Source organism: Nelusetta ayraudi, unplaced genomic scaffold (genome assembly GCF_046127955.1).
Source record: "Nelusetta ayraudi isolate G7.1 ecotype Tasmania unplaced genomic scaffold, CSIRO-AGI_Nayr_v1 ptg000073l, whole genome shotgun sequence".
Classification (NCBI taxonomy): Eukaryota; Metazoa; Chordata; class Actinopteri; order Tetraodontiformes; family Monacanthidae; genus Nelusetta; species Nelusetta ayraudi.
This window is the reverse complement of record NW_027466123.1, coordinates 1,089,929-1,113,176: the sequence shown is the minus strand read 5'-3', so window position 1 is coordinate 1,113,176 and position 23,248 is coordinate 1,089,929. Positions and strand designations below refer to the sequence as shown.

Here is a 23,248-nt window from a genome sequence, read left to right as displayed (position 1 = left end):
CGACCAGAGGTGCTTGGCAGTGAATTAAATCCAAATCTACATTATATACACATTATGTAACGCGCACACACACACACGCACACATACATATATATGTATATATATTGAAAATATTCAGGTGACATTTATATGAATTTAGTAATATACAATGATTTTGATGCTTGGCAGTGGACATGAGTGCAGGGAGGTATTGACATTACTGTTTACTGTCACTGCTTCCCTGTTCTCATCTTTTGTTTTGTTTTTTGTTTTGTTTTTTTTACAATATCTGATAATTTTTCCCATCTTTCGGTCTTATTTCCCCTCTTTCCCCTCCATCCCGGGCCCGCCGCTGACATCTGCTGCTCTTTGGATTGTATTTCCAACGGCCCACGTGGCACATTGCATCAGCTTGGGCGAGCTGGTGCTGCCTCACCATCACCTCCAGCCACTCACCGCTGCTGATCCTGCTGCTGCTGCTGCTGCTGCTGTTGCTGCTGCTCTCCTGTCCCCACCGAGCCCAGCCCTCACATTAATCTCCTAAACGATCTGGACCTGAGCGGATCAATACTCATTTTCAGGGAGCAGCATGATCCTTTAATGTAGTGAAGGATGGATGCATATCCCTCACTCCCCTACCACCACTCTTTATTCCTGCCTTAGTTCCATTCCCCCATGGGAAGAGCAGACTGATTGTATTTCACGGCCCATTTTAGATAAGCCAGTATATTGCTTTTATTGCTGATGTCATCATTCAGGTGGAAAGCACCTCTGCGCATCCCTTTTTTTTTTCTCTCTCAGGCTTTACCTCTGACTTTTATTACCTGATGACGTATTAGCTTGCGCGTGAGGCGGTGGTTTTTATGAAATTTGTAATAATTCTAATGCGCTGCCTTTATACTAATCTTGAAAGGGGCATCAGGAAAAACTGGGGGGTGTCTCTAAGCAGTGGAAGCAGCACTTTTTATTAACTCTTTATTGTCTTAGACCCAGTTTTCACTTTGCAAAAAAAAAAAAAAGATCATCTACACGCATTTGAAATTTCACAGTCACAGATAACTCACAGGATGCACCGGATACGTTGACATGCTGTCCTAACTCTTAAATGACTGAATTTAGGTGTCATCCTGAATGAAGTTGTCTTTTCGTTCTGTATTTTTTATGTTCTACACCACAACAAAATATTCCCCATGGCACAATAAATGTCATTCATTCATTCATTCATTATTGTCATAGAAATACACAACAACAACCGAATGTTATGAAAAACTAGAGCTGTGGGGCTCATCTGCCCCAACACACTGAATGAAGACGACATAACATCGCACACCAGAGGTCAAGCCACTAAAAAAAAAACATTCAGTCATCTACTTCCAGAATAGCTCTTCCTTGGTGACGCTGTCACTTCCTTCCCTAATAATTCATCATCGTCAAAGGACGTCACCGAAAGCGTAATTCACACCGCGCTATGATTACAAACTTCATATTTTCTTCCTGCGAACCGCTTCGCAGGAACCGCTCTCGAAAGTGATCAAACATATCCAGCTAATTAGACTGAGCCCAAACAGACAAGTGGGCCATTTGTGTGAGTGTGACCGCGGAGGTCTGCCTGCGTCCTCATGCCGCTGTGGGCGATGAACCAGAGAACAACAGAGTCTTTGTTTACGTGGAGAATTAAATCAGTGGTGGCAGTCTTATGACATCCTCCACCGTCTTTTCAAAACACACACACACTGAACACATGGTGCGTTGCAATGCTCCTGATCAATGCACACATTGTCACACATGGGTCAGTGGGTCTATCTATCTATCTATCTATCTATCTATCTATCTATCTATGTCTGTCTGTCTATCGACTACTTATCTATCTATCAATCAAGTTTTATTTGTACAGCGCTAAATCACATCCAAAGATGTCTCAAAGCGATCTGTATCTATCTATCTATCTATCTATCTATCTATCTATCTATCTATCTAGCTAGCTAGCTAGCTATCCAGTTCAAATAAATGAGGGGAACACATGGTCACCACATTGTAACTCAAAGTCAATCACACTTCCTGGATACCAACCCGCCCAGTCACAAAGCAACAATGACTGTGAATCGGTGTCACCTCCTTTTGTGCAAATGGGACGGACACGCAGGCGGAACCGAGAAAACCATTCTTGGTCATGTCTAGATGGTACCAAAGATTCGCAAGGAAGTGACGTAGATTCTTTCCAACTCTCATCGGATTGGTTCCAACTCTCGTCGGAAGAAATGGAGGGTCCGGGTAGCCTAGGCTCCACTGCTACCATCAATTAAATAAAATCAATCAATCAACGGTTAGGTTTAGGAACAGGACTCCGGTGATGGTTAGGCTTAGGATTCAGGTCTGAGTCATCGGTTAGGTTTAGGATCAGAACTTGGGTAATGGTTAGGTTTAGGATTCGGGTCCGAGTCACGGTTAGGATCAGAATTCAAGTTACGGTAGCGGTCAAGAATACCGTTTTGGAGGCTAAGGATGTTACATAGGGTAAAATCATTGCCTATCTCTATCAATGTTAGCCAGCCTCTTTAATGTTCGCCGTTTAAGCTTCGTCTTCAACGGGATTTTTCGAGACTTCCCTAGAATCTAAATCACTTTCTTACAAATCTTTGATCTAGCCAGGACCCTGATTCTTGGCTAGTTTTGCATGTTTTCGATACCCCCGGGACTCCCACAGGAGTTGCTGAGGTACGGCACGTTTAGATGCCGAAAAAAAGAGCATGTTAGTGTTAGAATTTGCTCGGCTACAGAAGTTTGAATGCGCTTGCATTGATCACGAAGCAGTCAAACAACATAGAGAGATGATATATCAATGTTCTGTTTTACAAATGAGTACTTTAACCGAGGGAATGAGTGATGTTATAACCTGCTGAAGGCATCTGTCTAAATAAAGTATCAGGCAACTACAAGGTTTCTGAATTTCCTTTATACACACGGAACCGGTGCTCACCCAGGCACCTGCTCCGATTTTGAGCCTGCCCCTGCCCTCAGTGGAAAAGAGAGAAAAAACAGGGTTATTCCAAAAGAATGAACCAATTTCATGACGCATCGCTTCAGTACTCAAGCATTGTCACAGAATTACCCGGTGACAATTTGAAAGAGGAGTTTTTCCAAGTTAATATTCCACCGCTAACCGCTCACCTCGATGACCTATGACGTCGAATAACAACAGCGATGAACTCGGCGGATTGCGAAATGCTGATAGGCGTCTGAGAGGAAACCTCTTCTCTTGTCGATGTTGTCCGTGTTGAACACTAGTTTTTTTTTTTTTTTCTACTGCTTAGAATATTGCAGCATGTAATCGGATCATTTCTTTTTTGAAAAACCCTGTACACAGAAATCTCATTTATTTGGAGTATGATTTAGATGAATAGATGAACTTATTCTTAACAGACACTGCTAAATGAAAAAAAAGATTTGAAGCGGAAATGTTTGATTCATCAAGATCTGGGATTTAACTGTTGTGTTTACCTTTTTATTTTTATTTTTTTGCAGCAGCAGTGTACACTACATACATTTTGCTTGAACAAAAGCAGAAGCCCAAGGCTTATTTCTGCCTACCATCCATACGTTTAAATAATCATGGATAACCCAGAACATTTATAATAAGGGAGAGAAAAAAAAGAATTGCACTGACATTCATCTTTTTTTTTTAAAACAAATTCTCATTTACATTTACATTGCCATATAGTCTTTCATTATTTTGCGCTTCAAAGTCTTTCTGAATTCCAAAAGAGAATTACACAGTTTGAGTCCATTCCAAAATTTCACACTCGCAGCACACTCACACATCAGTGTTTCACATCTTGCTGTACTCGTTGAAAACATAAGCAATCCCCTGCAAATCATACGCACCTTCCCTCAGCTTAAACGTGTCTTGAATAACCACCGAAATGTTCTTGTTCACTACGCGGTACGTCATTTCGAGTGTTCGTGAATATACAATGTCTTGAAATCTCAAAACAGATGACTGAATAAAAAAAAACAAGTAGTTGGTTCACAATAGCCAACTTTATTTATAATCCTGATAGCTCTTTTTTTTTTGGGGGGGGGGGGGGGGGAGAGTTTTACTCATGGATCAAAGTTAGTTTCGTAGGTGTTTCCCCAAATGTCTACACGGTAGGTCATATAAGGCACCAGAATCAAAAACAGATTTGGATCATTTCTTTCTAGCGTGTTCGATACGTGGCTTCAAACGCAGCTTGTCATCTGTAGTAACACCCAAAAACCTAGTTTCAAAAACTGAGAGTAAACTTCATGTCGAAATCATTTCTCTTGCCTTGTCTTTTTTCCATTTGGAGAGTTGTTGTTGCAAGAGTATATATATATATATATTGTGCAAATTTGTTTTTAGGTTTTTTTTCTCTTCTTTTTTGCCAGTTGATTGCACAGAATTTCATCATTTTACATTGTAAACGAAAATGAACTACTCAATCGAAAATTCAACACACACACACACACACACACACACACACACTCCTCGCATGCGTTGGCTGGACAGGTGCCGCCGTCTCTCTCTCTCTCTCTCTCTCTCTCTCTCTCTCTCTCTCTCTCTCTCTCTCTCTCTCACACACACACACACACACACACACACACACACACACACACACACACACACACGTCCACTTCTGCCATGAGTTGCTATTGGATTGGCAGGCACCGTGGGTCAGCGTTACTGTGGGAAGGTGACGTCGTATAGCCCCAAGTGTCGTAAAACCAGGTGCCAGAGAGTGTGGGTGGGAGGGGGCAGGCTTGGCTGGCTGGCTGGCTGGGGGGGTTGAAAAGGAGAAGGAGGTGGGAAGAGGAGGCGGAGGAGGAGGTGTCGGTGGTGGAGGTGGGGGGGCGAGAGAGGAGGTGACTCTCCGGCAGCTGTTTAGACACAGCGGAAGGATCATGGCGGATGGCCCCAGGTGTAAGCGGAGAAAGCAGGCGAACCCGCAGAGGAGCAACGGTGAGAACAGCCACACACGCAACAAACAAAACAGACCAAAAAAACAAGAAAAACAACACACTTCCAAAGCGTCTGCCGGTGGAGGGAGAGCTCGCGCTCGCGCGAGTTTGCCCCGCGCCAGAAGAAGTTTGACGGTTCTGCGGTGAAGTGGAAGTCCTTGGAAGTCTCGCATTGAGTGACTGGCTGTGTTCGCTGCGGACCGTTATACCTGCGTCGGGGCTCTCCAACCGCCTAACGGTCCTCGGCACAAGGACCGCGTTTCACTCTGTCACTTCCTATCAAATTTAAGCCACTTAAGTCCGTCTTTTTCTGTTTGGGGGCCGGTGGGGGGGGTGATAAGTAGTCAGAGCATTTACTGAGTCGGAACGTGGTTTTGGTTTTCTTTGAGAACAAAAAACCCACCACGTCGGACCTGTTTCACTTTGGGGGCGAAGCGGCTCTCCGGACCGTTATTGCGAGCAGGCTATTGATTTGGAGGGGGTAAAATACGAAAAGGTTGGAGACGTTTTCTCGGGGAGGTTGTAAAGCCGTGGGGATTTAACGTGTGTTTCACGAAACTGATCATCCCCCCCCCTTAAATGTTATTATTATCATCAATTATTGCCTGTTGTTGTTCGAGTTAAACCGGAGCAGATATCGACCGGACACTTCTGTTACACAGTGCAAGGCTTTTTACCCCCCCTCAAAATACAAAAAATCAATATAAAATCCACTATCAACGCGTTTATCGGGCTTTTCCAGTTCATTTACGCTATCTTATTACTTTTATTAACGGTAGAACACGTGAGAGTGTGTGTGCGCGCGCGCGCGCGCGCGCTCCAACTCCTACTCTCATTCCTTCACAACGTGGTGGAGCTGCTGTTGGGATGCAAATGCGGAGGAAGAGAAGAAGAAAAAGAAGAAGCGGTGTCGGAAACATGGATCCGCTCGCGGCGGAGGTTCCGTGGTGGGCATAGTCGCGCGGAGAGCGTGCGAGCGCGAGCGCGCCCCATATAAGGACAGTGGCCCTTCCCGTGTCGCGCGCCAGGAATCCCTGCGTTCGCGCGACCGCGACCAGAGAGCAACGACCCCCCCCCCCTCCTCCTCCTCCTGCCTTCCCCCGAACTGGCGTCTCGCTGTTTATTCATGTGAAATGTTCGGTAGTTTATTCGGTGTATCAGTGGTTCACAGAGGAGGAATGGTTCCGTTGTGTCTCAGGAAGCGATGTGTTTTTTTTTTTTTGGGGGGGGGGGCGCGTTTATTCGCTGTTGTTTTTAGTTGTCGTTGTCGTCGTCGTCGTTTTTTGTTGTTGTTTGGATTTGGAGAGAACGTTCTCGACCCGAGGATTCTATCGCCTGTTTAGACAACTCAAAACACGTCATTTTTGCGGCGCTGTTGTACTTATTAAGTTGATCCTGACTTCCCTCCCCAACGTGTTGTGCCTTCCTAAACTTTGACCGTGTTGTTTTAGTGTGTGTGTGTGTGTGTGTGTGTGTGTGTGCGTGCGCGCGCGCGCGAAATAGAGAGAACATGCGTTGTTCAGCAACGTTCTCGAGCACTAATACTCAGAATTGTCTTTTTTTTTATTTTTATTTTTTTTATTTTTTAGTAAAAACCAGAACACAAAATCTGTTTTTTAGGTTGTTGTATTTGTCATGCGAAAATCAAAATTGCCGCGTTCCTTTCTTTTACACATTGTTGTTATCTTAATTTCTCAGTGCATTAACGATCAATAGTGATCTCTGAAACTCTTCACCATCATCAACCATAATTATTGAAATTAATATTGTTTTTTTTTTTTTTTTTTACCGGGTCAGTTTGCTTTTTAAACAGGGCGTTGTCAGATGAAATTCATTTGGTCCCCAAAGTGTCCAGCATGTGGACACACCTTTTGGGTAACTATCCCATTGCGAGCTTGGAATATTTGGTTTGCGGAGTCTTCATTTACCCAGGAAAATCTATGAGGGTTTGTCCTTTGCCTGTGTGTTTCCATTAAAACGATGGCTCTTCTCTTCGCAGTGACATAGCCCAGTTGATATTTTAAAGGCACATCCCTACGTAATATGACAGAATTGTGTTGCTATTACTGCACCACATGTGTATGCGCACCTGTGAGTCCTCGGTTCCTTCTTTTTTTTCTGACAAAGTATGTGAAGTGATTAGTATTGGAATCACATTTCTGGCAGCAAAACAAAAAAAAGAAGAAGATGAAAACTGAACATTAAAAACATGGTAAATTGAAATGATAAAAAAGTTGAAATTGTGAGACAATAAGTCAAAATTCCGAGATAAAAGTCGAAATTCATAGATAAAGGTCGTAATAACGAGTGATGATGATGTACTTTTGATTTTACCTGTTGTCGAAGTGCTGTGTAATGGGCTTGAGGCTCAATGAAGACACTTGGGGAGTGTAGCGAATGACTTTTTACTGGCAGCTCAGTGGGGCACATAGCTCTTTAATCAACTACGTAAGTGTTTTAACAGCTGTAATCGTCTACCAATGTAATGTGGTGCCGCGAATAGCTTCTGGGGCACGTGGTATTGCCATAAATTACTGATTAGTCACCGTAGCAAGCACCTCATGCCTAGGTGCCATGGCTAATATGGTGTGCTAACAAAAGTATAGCTAATTGGTAACTTATGTGCAAGAGTGGCTTCTTGCTTAAAATCCATTCGATGGTGCGTTTGCTTAGTACAATCCAATTTGAATAAGCAAACAAATGAAATGGTAAATAAGTTTTAAAAAAAAATTAAAATTTTAATTTTTAAATCTCGTAACTTTGACTAGTTATCTCGTCACTCTGACTTATTTCATCGCTGAGTTTTCAACTTTTTCACCAGAGGAAACGGGTTTCCATAGTTTGGACCTCTTACAAATAAGTAATCGTCATGTTGCGTCCAGCTTGTTATTGTCAATGGTTTTTGCCAGGCCCTGGCCAGCTAGGATCAAGGTGAACGCCATTCCTGGCTGTAAACAGAGAGGTGTTAACAGCCGGCAGGACGACAGGTGTTTGCAATCTGCGGGATACTCCAGCTTCCTTTGTCACTTCTCCCCCAGTCGGCTCCCTTCAGGAATAGCAGCCTTCCCTTTGCAGTGGTAATTTAACACAGCGCAGGAATAGAGGAATGCGCTCGGTGTTAACATTCTTTGCAAAAATAAACAGGGCTGTGCTTTGACAGCTTTGTGCCCACGCTTAAGAGCGTGGACTCGTGTTCTCCAAATGGCATCTCGGACACTCAGGTAGTTTCTGTGAATTTGAAAATAGCAGACGGGCCATTTGTCTCAAACTATAATATGTCTCGCTCCTACCTGAGCCCAGTGTGCTCCCTCCCCTTCTCACACCGTCATACTCACACCCTGATAAATCATCCATCAAATAAGGAAAAGATGGGGGCCTAGTACTCCTTCAGTTTTGTGGAAGAACAATAAAAAAAAAGAGAAGCAGTGGTTAAAATTTAGAATTTTCAATTTTAGTACGACGAAGAAATGTTCTGAACTCGGGAGAAGTTTCCACGGAAAGCAGAGGTGGAAATTGGCTGCTCCATGCCTCAAACCACTGCAAAGTTTCAAAAGTCATCCGTATACATTTGAAAGGCCTACACCTTATGTGGCAAAAGTTTCCTCCTCCTTTTCTCTTTTCCTGAATGCATCTTGCTTTGTGGGTCATCAAAGTAAACACACACGCACAGACGCAGAGACAGAGAGTCCCTCCAGTGACACATACACATACACAGTCCCGCGACTTGCACTCTTTGCCTCATTCCTCCTCATCATGTCCATTACGCCTTCCAGGATTCAGGTTAAGACACTGTAACTTGTCACCCTGTTGATTGTTGATTGACCTAGTTTGTCTTCACTTTCCCCGCCACCTGTGCCACTGCGTAGCTTCCTCTTGTATGTCCACTCTTGTGTTTGTGATGTGTTCAGCCATTGAACAAAAAGGTATGTTTTTTTTCTCCAATCCATCCCTTCTGACCACTCTGTCCGCTAAGGAGGAGAAAGGTCATTGTGAAGTGGCTAAAGCAATTGAAGTATTCAACAAAAGGTGACAGTTGACGACATGACACATCAGCAAGTAGCAGCACGGGTAACAATATTATTATTATTTTTTTTTATTTAATTCAATTGTGAAAGCATTTTTTGGGGGGCCATGCCCCCCAAAAATGGCCCTCAAAAGCTGTCCAACTGGAGTGTGGGATAAGACCTGTCCTCATTTGACCATTGAGCAGAATTAAAATTGCGCCATGTATAGTCACACTCCCAGCTCTGTGAAGGCAGCTTAATGATTAGCCGTCCCATGGGGACTGAGAGCATCAGCCTACAAAAAGGTGCTCTCCCTTCAAAAAGAAGGAGTTTTAAACCGGAGCCAGTTTCAGTAACTCCCTTAACTGTGTTTGGATGTGCTTTATTGGGGTTTGTGTGGCTGGATGCTTCAATGAACCATTGTGTGTCCGGGCTTTAGTGAGAAAGCCCAAGGAGAAAGAGCCTAGTTACCTTTGCAGTTTGCCTGCTCTACCTCATACACTTTCAGTGGCAGAAGAAAAGGCCTATTCAGCATGCCCTGCATGGGGAGCAAGAGCCCTTTTCATACTTGGCTTTTGGGAAGCTTCTCCTCTAAACTGCGCATGCTATTTGCATATGACCCATTCTGTTCCCAAAGGCCCCTGCGATGGGGAGGAATTCATGGAACGTTCACAGAATTCATCCAATCCTTTTCTCTCATGGCCCCAGGCCCTCCAGAGTATACTCCACAATGCTCTGTTTGACATTTGTGCCTTAGAAACGTAGTTTACATCTCTCTTTATTTTAGCCCAAACCTAATGGTATCACGGACACATCCTTGTGGCACCCTTTGTTATGCAAGCAATGTTGTTGTTTTTTTTTACCAACAGGAAGGGCCAGATCCACAAAGCCATTGCATGGCTTTTGCAGCAGAAACTAAAAATGGGTCCAAAAATTGTGTCCAAAGCAGTGCGAAATCCAACTTGGGTGCTGGTTCCAGTGCTCAAGAAGTCAACTCCATCTATCCACAGTGACAACCGTCCAATCGTCTGCACTTCCTCATGTGACGAAGGTGCTGGAGAGGTTGGTGCTTGGGCTGCTAATGCTACAGCAGCCCCACAGGGCACTGTACTCTCTCCTGTTCACCTTGCACACCAGTGACTTCCATAACAACACAGAGTCGTGATACTTCAGAAGTTTTCTGATGGCTCCGCATTTGTTGGGTGTTTTAATGGTGGACAGGAGGAGAAGTACAGAGCGCTGGTGGATAGACTTGTGGAGTGGACTGGGGCGAATCACCTGCTGCTTAATGCGGAAAAAGACCAAGGAGATGGTGACTGACTTCAGGACTAAGGGAACAACTCGGAGGCCCCTATGCATCCTGGATAGGGATGTAAAGTTGGCTGAGGAGTGCAAGGTCCCGGGTCTGACTATTGACAATCAACTGAAGTGGTTTGGAGTCTGGCTACACTGCGTGTATGAACACAGTGTAGATTATTCTCTGTGTATGAAGTGTATGTCAAAGTTCCTCGGGCTTGCTGCCCATTTAAATGTAGGCGAAACAGCGAAACACTGGCTAGATTGCTTGTAATGGCACATTTCCATGACGCAGCACTTTTAGCAGAGCACTCTACTCGGCTTGGTCATTTTCCATAATAATTGAGTACCACCTCAATGTAGGTGGAGCCGTCAGCCGTTGCTGGCCTAGTGGAGGTGAATGTCTGCAATTCTTTTTTTGGCCCCATCAGTACCTGCTGATGTAATTTTTTATATAATTCGCACACAGCACACTCACACACATCCATTGTGTCCCCCTCTTTGTGGTCCTGAGTGGTGCAATAACTGAAAAAGACTGTAGTAACACAACAGACGTACCCCGCGAGAGGCTCTCACGCATGTTTGCGGTGAAAATTCACCAAGGCAAACCTACTGACTGTCTTTATCACTACTCATTTTCTTGTTATTTCCTTTTTCAGTTGGCGTTGAGGTCTACTGCATCTGAAAAGTGCTTGACCTTATGATGGTCCCATCATGTTTCTGTACACTAGTTCAATTAGATTACATCAGATGAGTAATTTGCCATGTATTATGACGTAAACATGGCCTACAGCCTGTTATGATGACCATATTGATTTTCTTTTCCACCAAACAGAACCGAACTGATAACGACCCTGCATGCCATTGCGCTGCAGCAGCAGTGATAAGGCGAAGAAATCGAGCCCCCTCAAAGTTTTTGTACGCTGAGTAAGCCGTGAAAGACCAACCCCATGACAAACCTGGGAGAGGAAGAAAGAAAATCTTAGTCACGTTGTTTGTTAGTCAGGGAGAAAGCCTCGCTGCTATGTTGAATGTCAATGTGGCTAAACATCCACATGCAATTAATGAGGGGGGAATGGCCAGCCCGGAGACAGAGAGAAGAGAGTAGGAAATAAATGGTGTTAGAGCGCGGAATGAGAAAGGCATGGAGCATCAACATTGTCCTGTTTAACTCATGAGGGGCTATTTTGTGCTCACCGGTGTGGCCTCAGTCAAGTCAACGCACAGCCACAACGCAGCTTGAAATAACATTACTGTGTCTCGATAGGACAGGGATTAATAGCCGTCATTGTTGTTTTTTTTTCAGCCTGTCTGTATGCCTTTCATATAAATTTAATCGTGTTTTGCGATCAGCTCACTGATGCGTGTCCTTTCTCAATAGAAGGTGCAATATCACCCAAATCAAACAGAATAATTGTGCTCTAAAAGTACACGAAAATGCCAGGGAATAACCCTTATTCAAACTTCTTCAATCTTTATTTGTATAAATCACCACTTGTAATGGATTAACTCCTTGAAATTACCCCGCTTGAGGATTCGAATGAGCACGACTCGTAAACTCAACCAGGGGGGTCGCGGCGTTCCACGAATCCTCAGGACACACATCCTGTCCCATCAGAAGCTATCGATCAGCTCCTCGGGACGAGGGTTTACTTTTCTCCAGCCTCACGGTGAACAAAACCAGGAAGTGTGAGAGATTGCAGCCCAGGATGCAACCTCAAAGCCCTTTATCTCTGTGAAAACAAAAGGCTTCCTGCGGCCCCGTATCCATCAAGGCCAACCCATGCCCCCTTCACCGCCATGGCCCCACGGCACCTGTGGTAGCCTAGGCCCTTCTGGTCGACTGTGGAGACCAAAAACCAACAGAAAACCTTCATGGCATTTCAAAGAATCTGCACTCTTGGCGTGAGAGTGCACAGAGAGCACAGATATGGAGAGAAAAACAGCAGCTTGTTTCATTATAATTTGTTTTGTTAAAGTCAGTATTGGTCATTTTTGAGGTAGTATTTACCCCCAAAAAGTTGCACTGCTTAAATTGTATATTTGATTAGTAGTTAGAGGTTAGAGATTAATCCACATCCAAAATAACACAGTATTGATTAGCTTTAACTCCCACCACACACTCTCTCTCTCTCTCTGTCTCTCTCTCTCTCTCTCTCTCTCTCTCTCTCTCTCTCTCTCTCTCTCTCTCTCCATCTCTCTCTCTCTCACACACACACACAGACACACACACATTCAGTTTTTGATGGCACTGGTGGTGCTTGGCCACCAGCGGGCCCGTGTTCATTGTCACCATGTCTTGCGCTCATTTTGAAATTTACGCAAATGACATTTCTCACAAAGCCACGCCCACCTCAAGCCCAAGCGTTAGGTGCCTACCAGGTCGCTGAGGCTGGGGAGCTCCTAGTGCCCTCCTCACACGGCATTCAAAAACATAGACATGCAGAAAGGACACACTGGTGCGCACAATTTGGGACGTCCCAGGCAATTTTGCAATTTTTTTCTACCCTACTTCCAATGCTGATCACGATCTATGTGTCAGTGTGTGGGCACTAACACTATACGTCGAGGAATATCCTCCTCAGTTTCCTTCAGATGGATTATTTACTTGTGGTGGTGGCAGTGCTCGGCACTGCACGGTGTTTGATAAACATGCACAAAATGATCTAGTCAAACAAAAGGTTTATGACCTGTGCTTATTTATTGCACATCAATCCTCAATATAATTTCCACTTCGAGGCTGTTTACAGAGTTGAACAGCTTCTGTGTGCACTCGATCTCTCTTTGCTTTGGCGTGGAAATGATTCACGTAAATGTCCATTTACACTAATCAAGGTGCTTTGAAATCAGTTTCAGAGGTCAGTTTTGTTCTCAAAGAGAAACAGACTTGCAGAACCATTGTGGACGATAGCGCTCGAGAAAATGTCTTTGAAATTCATTACAGCGGCACGATTCTTGAAAAACGTGAATCAGAACAGGGTTAGTATTCATATGCTAATCCTAACCACATGCTAGCCCTTACTTTAACCCCCTAACGCTAACCCTAACCCTAAGCCCGCTGCAACTTCAGTTGCAAGCAATTCACGTGATGCTACAGCACTTTGTAATAAGTTCAGCAAGCGAGCAATGGCAATGTTGCCTATGGGGCTGCTTGAGAAAATCCGAGAGGGAAATGGGAGCATTTGTTTGTTATGCAGCTCATGGAATAAAATGAAGAATGGCCGTCACTAAGAAATGAGATCACATGTAGTTGTAAATCGGAACAAATGACGAAGAATGGGGGGCGGGAGGGCGGGTCTATGTCCCCTCTGTTTGGGTATTAATGCTTCTGTCTGAGAAAGATGGAACAGTTAGCTCTATGTGTGATGTTTGCGGACCGGTTTACTTGTTGTTAACGTATCACAACTGGAAAATCAGGTGGGGGGGTTGGGGGGGGGGGCGCCCCTGTGAGACTACCGCTGATCATCACATGGTCTCGGGCTGCAATGCATTTCAAAGGCTACGCTTTCTTTGTCTTCACTGTGACACGGCTTGTCACGCCAAGCTTTCCGAATCTCCACCTGAATCCTGACCTGACTGTGAGCCGTCGATTCTTCATCGCTTTTCCTCCCCACCCCTCCTCCACCCTCCCTTGCACTCTGCACATCTCAGAGGAAAACCACTCATCTCCTCACTCAGGTTGCCCTCCCTTGCTTTCCCTGCATCTCTCCTAACCCAATGTTTTAAAAGCCGTTTGTTTCGGCCACACTTTGATAAATGCTTACCATAAAAGTCCATTGGTCGGATCCACCGAGAAGTACAGCAGCCGCGAAAACACCACAGTTTTTTTTCTGATGACATTGCGCACTTTGGCTGCACACCCACAAAGGTTTTTTTGCTCTAAGGATATGATCATACACATTTGGCACATGAGTCAGTGGCGGGAATTAACGATCATATCCTCACCGCAATCTTCCATCAACATAAGTAAAAAAAAACAAACAAAACAATGGAAAAGATGGAAAAGAAAAAAAAAAACTCCTCAATGCCAAATGACGCACTTTTTGTTTCAAAATGCTCAATTGCTAGCAAATGCCAAATATAACGCATGACCAGGAGAGAGAGAGCAGAGCTTTAGCTTTCGCTTTCGAGGTCAACGACACACCCGCCTCAGCAATGTAGCGGGTGTGTCAAAATGTCCCAAAAAAAAACCCCAAAACAAAACAATAAGCAGGTCTTAGTTATTGATAATCAAAAGTTGACTTTTGAAAAAGAGTTTCATACGGTTTTGAAGTTTGAATTGTCATACTGGCCCGATGAGCCTTTGATTCTCCAGAACACCGCTGATCGTACCCCCGGTTCTGACACATCTGTCCGTCGTTCATCCAAAGGAGGAGAAAGGATTGTAGTTCTTGCATCATCACCGCAGCTTCTCCGATGGTCGTCTCTCCAAAAATCCTCCAGTTGGCTTGCTGCCGCTCTCCCAAATGCCAGGGTGTGAAGGTGTTAAAATACACAGGTGGCGTTCCGCATGGGGATGACTGCATGTGAGGTCTCCCCAACAACCACGAGAGAAGGAATTCACACACTTTCAGCACAGTTTCACACGCAACAGTGCTGCTCAAAGCTCAGAGGCCTGCACTTGAATTACAATAAAAAGTGAGAGGGGGGAGGGGGGGGGGGGATAAAAATTTGGAGGTCAAATCCAAAAATCTGTTACCGCATGCGATGCTGCAGCAGTGATTGAAATAAAGTCCAAGCATGTGAGTCATTATATAGCCAGGTGACACTGTTGTTGGGATTACTCCATAAAAGTAATCCAACTACTGATTACTGATTTCTTCTTTTAAAAAGTAATCTAATTACTTCTTTAACCGCTTTGTTTCACAAGTAATCAATTACTCATTACTTTAGTTAAGAAAAGATAAAGCAGCATTTGAGAACGTCTTGTTTCCTGCACATAACGTACAACAAACCACAATATTATTTCTTTTTTTTTTTTTTTTTTTTCCGCCGCCATGCTTGCTTTGGTGTCCCGTCACATACCACTGACTTTGCGTGCACGGCTGCATCATCGATCTGCGACATCGTTGTTCTTGGTTGTTTTTCTAAATTTCAGACATTTTGTGGATAATAAGACATTTTTAGCTGGCAAAATATATTGGAAAAGTAACGGAATCGTGACTTGATAAAGTAATTGTGATATAATTACCAGTTTTGACACAGTAATCCCGTTACATTACTAAAAAAAAAAAAAAGTAGATTACTGTAGTGGATTACTTAGTAAATAGATTACTCGCCAACACTGCAGGTATCCTGCAAACAATTTTCACTTGTTTTGAATCTACCTATCTTTGGAGTACCTGGATCTTACACATATGTTACAATACACAGAATCTTCAGTTTTATGTGCTAAAAATGTTCTCAAAAAAAAAACCTCATCCCTCTTATAATACGTGAGCTGTCAGCCTTCTCATTCATTAACCCAAAACACTCCTCATAAGCTCTGCAGAGAGAAGAGAGTCTGCTCTGACCACGCTATAAATATTACCCGTTTCTTTTCTCTGCGTGTGGAAGTCGGCGCAGTCTTAGCGGATAAGGCGCTTATTTCTAATGAGGCTTATTGCAACAAAGAGGGTGTCGTTTTGCGTGAAATGAATGCAAACTATCAACGAAAACGCGTTCAAATGAGTCCGCCGGCTACAGTCACTCATTCTTTCATCTTAGAATAAAATATTTCTGAAGAGACCATTACACCGATGGGTCAGTTTAACTGCATTACAGTCCTTCCAGTGGAGACCAGAGACATAGCCGTTATTGCCGCGCGTGTAAACGCTGGGAGCAAGGGTCCCCTCTGCTCTAATGGTCCCTGCAGTCCAGCCCACCCCCCCATCATTTCCCTGGCTCATCATCTAATTTAAAACAGCAACCACCACCACCACCAGCCCCACCCCTGCCACCGCCGTAATCGAATGGCTACCTGATAAATCTATTGCATCATGACAAATGTCCAGCGGGGTGTGGCAGTTGCACGGTGTGTCTAGACAGGCGGAGAGGGACATGGATGACTTGTAGGTGACTCAGATGCGGAGGAATCTCTTTGTTCTTCTTTTCGCTGACGTGCAGCGTGTTTTTTTTTTTTTTAAACCGCCGTTCAAGACAAGCGCGTGGGGGGGGGACGAGAGGAGGAGGGGTTTCCGAGTTGGGTTCGACAGCTCAGACCGTGGGGACCAATGTGAAAATTCACATGGACCATGGACTTCATTTGGTCCGCCTGAAAATAGGGGTCTTGGCCCCCGGTTTTTAAGTGACCCCTGGTGCGGTTCAAGTCAGTCGGTCCATTTTCATTGTCAGTTTCTTTCTCAGTCTGATTGAACCGTTTTTAAACTGAGGGATCCGATTGTTGCTTCTATGCCCATTTGAACTGAGACCTCAGACTATCCAAGGTGAAAGCGCCATCAGCCCCCCCAGGTGATTTATGGTCTATTACTATCATACACAATGAGAGTCTGGGGTAGGCTCTCAGAAATGACATTAACGTTGATTAAATTATGCATTTTGATAACAAGGTGGAAGTCTTATATATGGGTCAGGCTTCGCGGATCCCCCCTCTTAAGAAAGGAACAGTAGCCCTGGGCGTCGTTCCTAACAATGACCGTGTTGCTCCATGACAGATAACACTGAGATAATGTTGTTTATTGTTGATGGTGTGTCTATTAGACCCGGCCATGCCTTCCCCCTTTTTCACAACAGAAATGGGGAAAGGCGAGGGTTTTTGATAAAACCCAGTTTAAAATGGTCCGGATTCATCAACATAGAAATGAATTAGCTAATAACACGTGCATTCACATTGCCCTCACTCGACTCTGGGTAATAATAATACACATATATGGAGGATTACTGTCTGCTTGCCTCCGCAGGTGTGGAGAAGGTCTTTGTCCAGGTAGACTGATTTTGACTCTGTGCTTACCACATTCTGTTGTGATTGGGGATCTGTAGCATCCATTAGTTTCATGTTTTAGTTCCCAAGAAAGATACGTATCTTATATTGTGTATCAGTGGATGTTCCGCTCAAGCTACATCTATACAGCAATGCAGCGTTCTAAATTCCGACTGATGTTGCACCGTTACATCGTTACGCTAATTTGTTTGGCATTAAAACTGTATTTCTTCATGCTTTTACTCATGGTGCCCAATTTCCATTAAGGCTATGGCGGATCCTTACAGGTACAAGCTACCTTTTTCACAAGTCTTTTCTCTGCCAGGAATGTAATACCACAGGTGCTGTTTGGCTTTTTTTTTTTCTGTCCGGTACGACCTAGAAGTTGGTCGCTAACGTATGCTAGCTCGCCCCCCCGATCCCTTTTCAACATTATGGATGAACCACGTGCATGGTACAAACGTTCATTGTAGATAATGTATATGTTACGTGATATAAAATATGTTTAAAAAAAACCCAACAACTATTCTATTCTATTCTTCTTCTGTTGTTTGGCAAGCAGAAACTGTAATGCATTTCAGTTGCTCAGGTCAAATTTGCTTTCACCTTTGTGATCCGTCTTTGTTTGTAGGCCTTTTTCTGTGATGGCAGGCTGGAGATTGTGGATTAATCTGCCAATTAGTCAGTGACAGAGAAGAGTCAACGGCGAGTTTGGATGTTGCGCTTTGCAACTTTTTGAACCTATTATGGATTTAAAAACAACGCAGAGGTAAAGCAGCAATAAACGGGAAATGACTGCCAACGCCAACGCGGGGACCATGAAGTCTGCAAACATTTGACAGTCTGAAACAGAAAATTAGAAGAAGATACAGGAAGGCGGCATTCCAAACAGCTTGTGCAGCAATGATCTGGTCTTCATCGGGTTATTGGGTGAATATGGAAGGCTGGCTATTGGAGAACCTATGTCTCTGCCCTGTGTGAAAAAAGGGCTTGGGGTTCACCGGAAGGCATCAGAGTATCAGGGAGGTCAGGAGTGCTTGATTAAAACAGTCGAGGAAAAAGAGGATTGGTTGGCAAGTGCAACAGACACTCAATCACACAATCACCAGTGCTCTGCAAAAGATGCAACAGGCCGCTGGGGTTGCCTCAGCAACCTGACGCCATTGATTAGGCAAGTCGGCCTGGGCTCACGTCAGGGTCCCAGCGGAAATGCTAGCGCGCTGATTTGCAGGGTTGGACAGGGATCAATTTCTACGATTGCATCTGTTTGCAGCTGTCTGGATCGGTCGCTTCCATTGCTTTAACTGGATGCCTACCTCAGCTCCATGTTTGCGCTGTAGATATTCCTGCGCCCTCGGTCAAAGCTCCTTCAGACCTTCAAATTTGTTAGCTTGCTTGCTTATATCCGTCTCCATTCGCGGAATAAGTTAAAGTTAAATGTTAAATTTTTTTTCCCGCTACGACTCAGTGAACATGCTAAATTTCAAATTTTAGTTACAATTCAGCAATGATATTTTCAGTGTGTTGCTTTGGTTATTCTACACCAGCGGTTCCCAACTGGTGGGTCACAACCTAAGAGATGTTGGGCATTTATTTTGCAGGAAACACAATTCAATTTAATCATTTCAATAATTAGTTTACTAGACATGATAGAATATGAGCTAGCGTTTTTTTTTTTTTTTGTGGAATAAATTTAAGTGCTGTGGAATAAATTTCTCTCCTGACTTCATGATAAGGAAAAAAAAATGGGTCCTGAGACTCCACCAGTTGAGAACTGCTGGTCGACACTGTGTACACCTTCAGGAAATTAAGTCTTTTAAACCTGCTTTGATCGAGAGTCCATTTAAAACAAGTCGGACTTGTACGAATGAAGCAGTGGGAACAATGCAAAATCAAAAAAAGTTGAGTGCTAAGTGGCACTGAGTAATATAATAAGCTGTAGGGGTGCTAGCATACCAGCTAACAAGCTAACATCTAATCTCACTTCACGATATTCAATGTGGCAGTAGTTTGACGTTTCACCGGGGGAAATGGAGACCAAAAAACGCCAGGGAGTGTAATGATTACTTTGTAGTCCTTGTAGTTCGGCCTCACCATGGCTTTCACTCATTGTCACTGTTACTGGTATCTTGTATTCCTGCACACAACACAAATTTCCCATTTTGGCCTTTTTGTCGTTGATGAAGACCCACAGAGTCCTTCATCATCTCAGCCATCATTTCGGTTGAATTTTCAAGACCGCAGCAACAAAGTCGGGTCAATGTGCTTACGTGTCCCTGCAGGAATCAGAGAGACACTCCGTCAAAGGGACCCCGATCTTGTCGGCTTTCCCAGCGAAAAAGGCTGACGGGGCAGAAATGCAGACAAAGCGGCGAAATCAACTGTTGTTGTTGTTGGGCAGATGAGAAAAAGACGCGAGTGAGTGAAGAGCAGAGGTCATTACACGCTGGATGCGTCGCAGATAAACGTCGCGAAAGTGTAGATATTCACGGACGATGAAGATCGCATCAAACACTGATGGACTGATAAAGGACTCGTCGCCTCGTCACACAATTATGTCACGATTGGTTCCGAGTGTAGTTTTGGAACGCAATTGGGAGACGATGAGGAGCTTTAAGTCCTCCTTGAGGAAGAGGAGGGCTAAATACCTGAGTGTATTGACCTGAAATCTGCAAGTTGCTCTGAGGTAAATTGCGGACTCGATATAGTTTATTGCCATTGCATAAGCCACTAGCGACCGAGTGATGTAATGCCAGAGCACTTTCAGTGCTCCTTTCCACTGATGGTCACACCCCAAAGGATGTGGAATTTGTTCTCCTGAAGAAGAAAGAAAATGAAAATGCATCGCTTTCTCGCAATGGAAAAATTGTGCAAGCGAAAGTTGTGTGAGCGTAAGCGATAATTACAAAAAAAAAAAAAAAAATCCATCCAAGTTCCTCGCACTAGGTGTGTAATAGTTTTGAAGAGGGGGGGGGGGGGGGGATTCGAGCAAAACGTCACAGGACGGACCTTGAATCTAAGAACCCTGAGGAACATTGGAAGTGAGACAGCTGCGAGTAGCAAGGTTACTGAGGATGGCTCGGCATTCCTTTCCCCAACACCTTGTGTCAAACACGTGCTCTCAAAACAAGATGCAGTCACGCCATGTCACATGACCGCTCGGACTAATCCTACCTCAAGCACCTGCTGGATTTAAAAACTATATATAAAAAAAAAAAAATCCAACAGTTGGTCCCATTCTGTGCTTTGCAATGGAACGGAGTGTCCATAGTAGTCAAATGAACCGTAGTTTTAGTAACGAATGTGCCACAGTAGTTGTGGTAGTTGTGGTAGTGTGAGTACAGTATCTAATAAAACTGGGCTGTGAAGCCCGTGTTCCTTTCTAAGAAGGATTTTCCACAGTTTCGGGTTCACCAGGTCACCAGGTCATGGCTACATTGTCTTTTCAATCAGGTGTTGTTTTTTTTGGGTTTTTTTTTTTTTTTTTTTGCCTTCCGTCCCCGCCTTCCCACCTCTGGGCACCGGGCCAGAGGTCCCAACCAGCTTCATAACCCGGCGACTGCCTCCACTCATCCTTTATTCATTGACATCAAAGGAACACGAGGGTTGTTTCCCGACCTGGAGTCGCCACCGCCGTGCCGTCCAACCTCCCCTGCTCTGCTCCGCTCCGCTCTGCGCGAGTGTACCTACCTAGTGTTCTGTATATAATTAATGGGTGAGTGAAAATAAAATATACATGCGCGTTTCCGACTGTTATATTCCTACCTGGTCTTTATTTCCGTGCCAACTATAGTGCAGAGCAAGGTGTGAAGGTGTTATAGTTGCATTGCACCATTGAAAATTGGTCAAATTCAGCATAAAACGTACTGAGTAACCTTTGAGGAGCTTATCTGAATGAGTGTCTTCTTTGGTTATAGACAGTATTAAACCATTGACTATCCATACAGAGAATTAATAGACTTTCAAGTATCATTTTAGTATCTCATCGCTGAGACAAACGTCCCCGTCGCCCTAAGCCAACCTATAACCTTGTTTTCGCTGTGAACACCGTTTTGCAATGTGGAGGAGGAGGGGGGGGGGGGCGCCAAAGGGGAAGGCAGGAGATGAGGACGGGAGACGTTGCGAGATAAAGGTTAAAAATGGTGATGAAAATGGAGAAAAGAGCCACGCCAGCGTCTTTAGAAGGAGAGGGAGAGAGGAGTGAGCGTTTCTGCACTGCTGGTGGAATTTTGGGTGGTGGGAGGAGGTGTGTGTGTGTGTGTGTGAAGTGCGTGTGTGTGTGTGTGTGTGTGTGTGTGAAGATCAGCACATCCTGCGAACTGTCAGCCTCCCCTGCTCTTCCCTGGTCGGACTTGACTCCTGCATCAGTTCTTTTTCTGTTGTTGTTATTGTTGTTGTTGTTGTTGTTGTTGTTGATCTCTCGCACAATAGAACACAAAAGTAAAGTGTTTCGTTTTCGTGAATACTAGCAGGAGATGGGCGGGGGGTATTTTCCGGGCGCCTAAGCGGCAACGTTGGTCGGGGTAAGCCGTTCAAATAGGCGGAGGAGGTTCGGAAATTCGGAATTTCATCCATTAATTCCGCTGCCGAGGGATGGCAACGGAGCAGCGGTGGAAATGAACTGCGGCATCGCGATTTGTTCCGCATTTCGGTGGCACACAGGAGGCCTGGATAGCGGGTAGCGGTGGAATGCAAACTGTTGGCGGCGCACTTCGCATAAGGACAGTGCCCTTATCCAGGGAACCATCCGACTGTTTGTTAAATGTAAATTTCCCATCATCAGCCGAGTTCACTCTGACATCACTCAGTGCATCACAGTAATCCGTATGCCAGAAACTTGCGTGCACGTAGAAAAGTCCTGTGTTGTCTATATATATATATATATGTATATATATATATACATATATATATATATATATATATATATATATATATATATACATATATATATATATATATATAGCGTGTGAATTAAAGTTAAGGTGTGTAATATTTAGAGATTATCTCCCTCCATCGCCTCTCCCGAGCTTGCCAGTGAGCTACAGTGGCCTGCGCATCCAAATGTGAATACCTTGTCCACCACCATATATATATATATGTATATATATATATATATATGTATACACACACACACATCTATATATATATATGTATATGTATATATATATATATATGTATATGTATATATATATATATATATATATATATATATATATATATGTATACACACACACATCTATATATATATATGTATATGTATATACATATATACATATACATATATATATATATAAACCAACGAAGAAGAAGGTGGACAAGGTATTCACATTTGGATGCGCAGGCCACTGTAGCTCACTGGCAAGCTCGGGAGAGGCGATGGAGGGAGGTAATCTCTAAATATTACACACCTTAACTTTAATTCACACGCTTCACGTTTAAGTAAAAAGTGAAGTCAAAGTTTTCAAGCGCTGCGGCGGCCCTGCCGAACCCAGCGTCACTCTTTCCTGCACGGAACCTGGAAGAGCGCAGCCAGACAGACGGACGAGGCCCGTTGGCAAATGACACGCGCGAGCCAGCCTTCGCTCGGCGCCAGACGCTTTTATTGGATAATAATGGGAGTCTGCCGCGGACGCACCCGCAGCCCCGCGCGTGGACGGGAGAGTTTCATGGCAACGCACTCAGGAGCGCCTTCTTATTAAACTCTTGTTATGCGAATGTCTCATGTGCGATGTGTCTTCTGCCCACAAGACTTTTCCAGTGGAACAAAAACCGTACTGGGTGTAACCCGCTCGGGTTTGACTGCGTCCGTGCCGCAGCGGCGAAAAATTGTGAGACTTTAGTCGTGGCACACTTTGCCACTTTGTAGTCCTGATTTCATCGCAATGAATTAGAACCGTTTTTGTCTGTGATCGCTGAACACGGAAGCCACGAGGAGCGCTTTGCCGTCATACTGAAAGTGCAACTGCGTTTCCACTGCGAGGCATTTGGTTTTTTTCGGCTTCATCACAGCCGACGGCTTTCAGGCGAGTCACATGCTGTCTGCCGTTATTCACAGTCACGCCAACTTCCCCAC

General features: G+C 44.2%; 1 protein-coding gene and 1 long non-coding RNA gene across 2 annotated transcripts in view; both read left to right on the top strand.

Annotated features, from left to right (window-relative positions):
• The window catches only part of LOC142899534 (uncharacterized), an 87,900-nt gene that overhangs the window by 43,149 nt on the left and 21,503 nt on the right, over nt 1-23,248 (top strand). The gene's annotated exons all lie outside the window — the stretch shown is intronic.
• The window catches only part of zeb1b (zinc finger E-box binding homeobox 1b), a 39,898-nt gene continuing 21,503 nt past the window's right edge, over nt 4,854-23,248 (top strand). Inside the window, exon 1 of the mRNA XM_076043161.1 lies at nt 4,854-4,957. Within this exon, the coding sequence (XP_075899276.1) occupies nt 4,900-4,957 (58 nt within the window). The 5' untranslated portion in view covers nt 4,854-4,899. The remainder of the gene's footprint in view (nt 4,958-23,248) is intronic.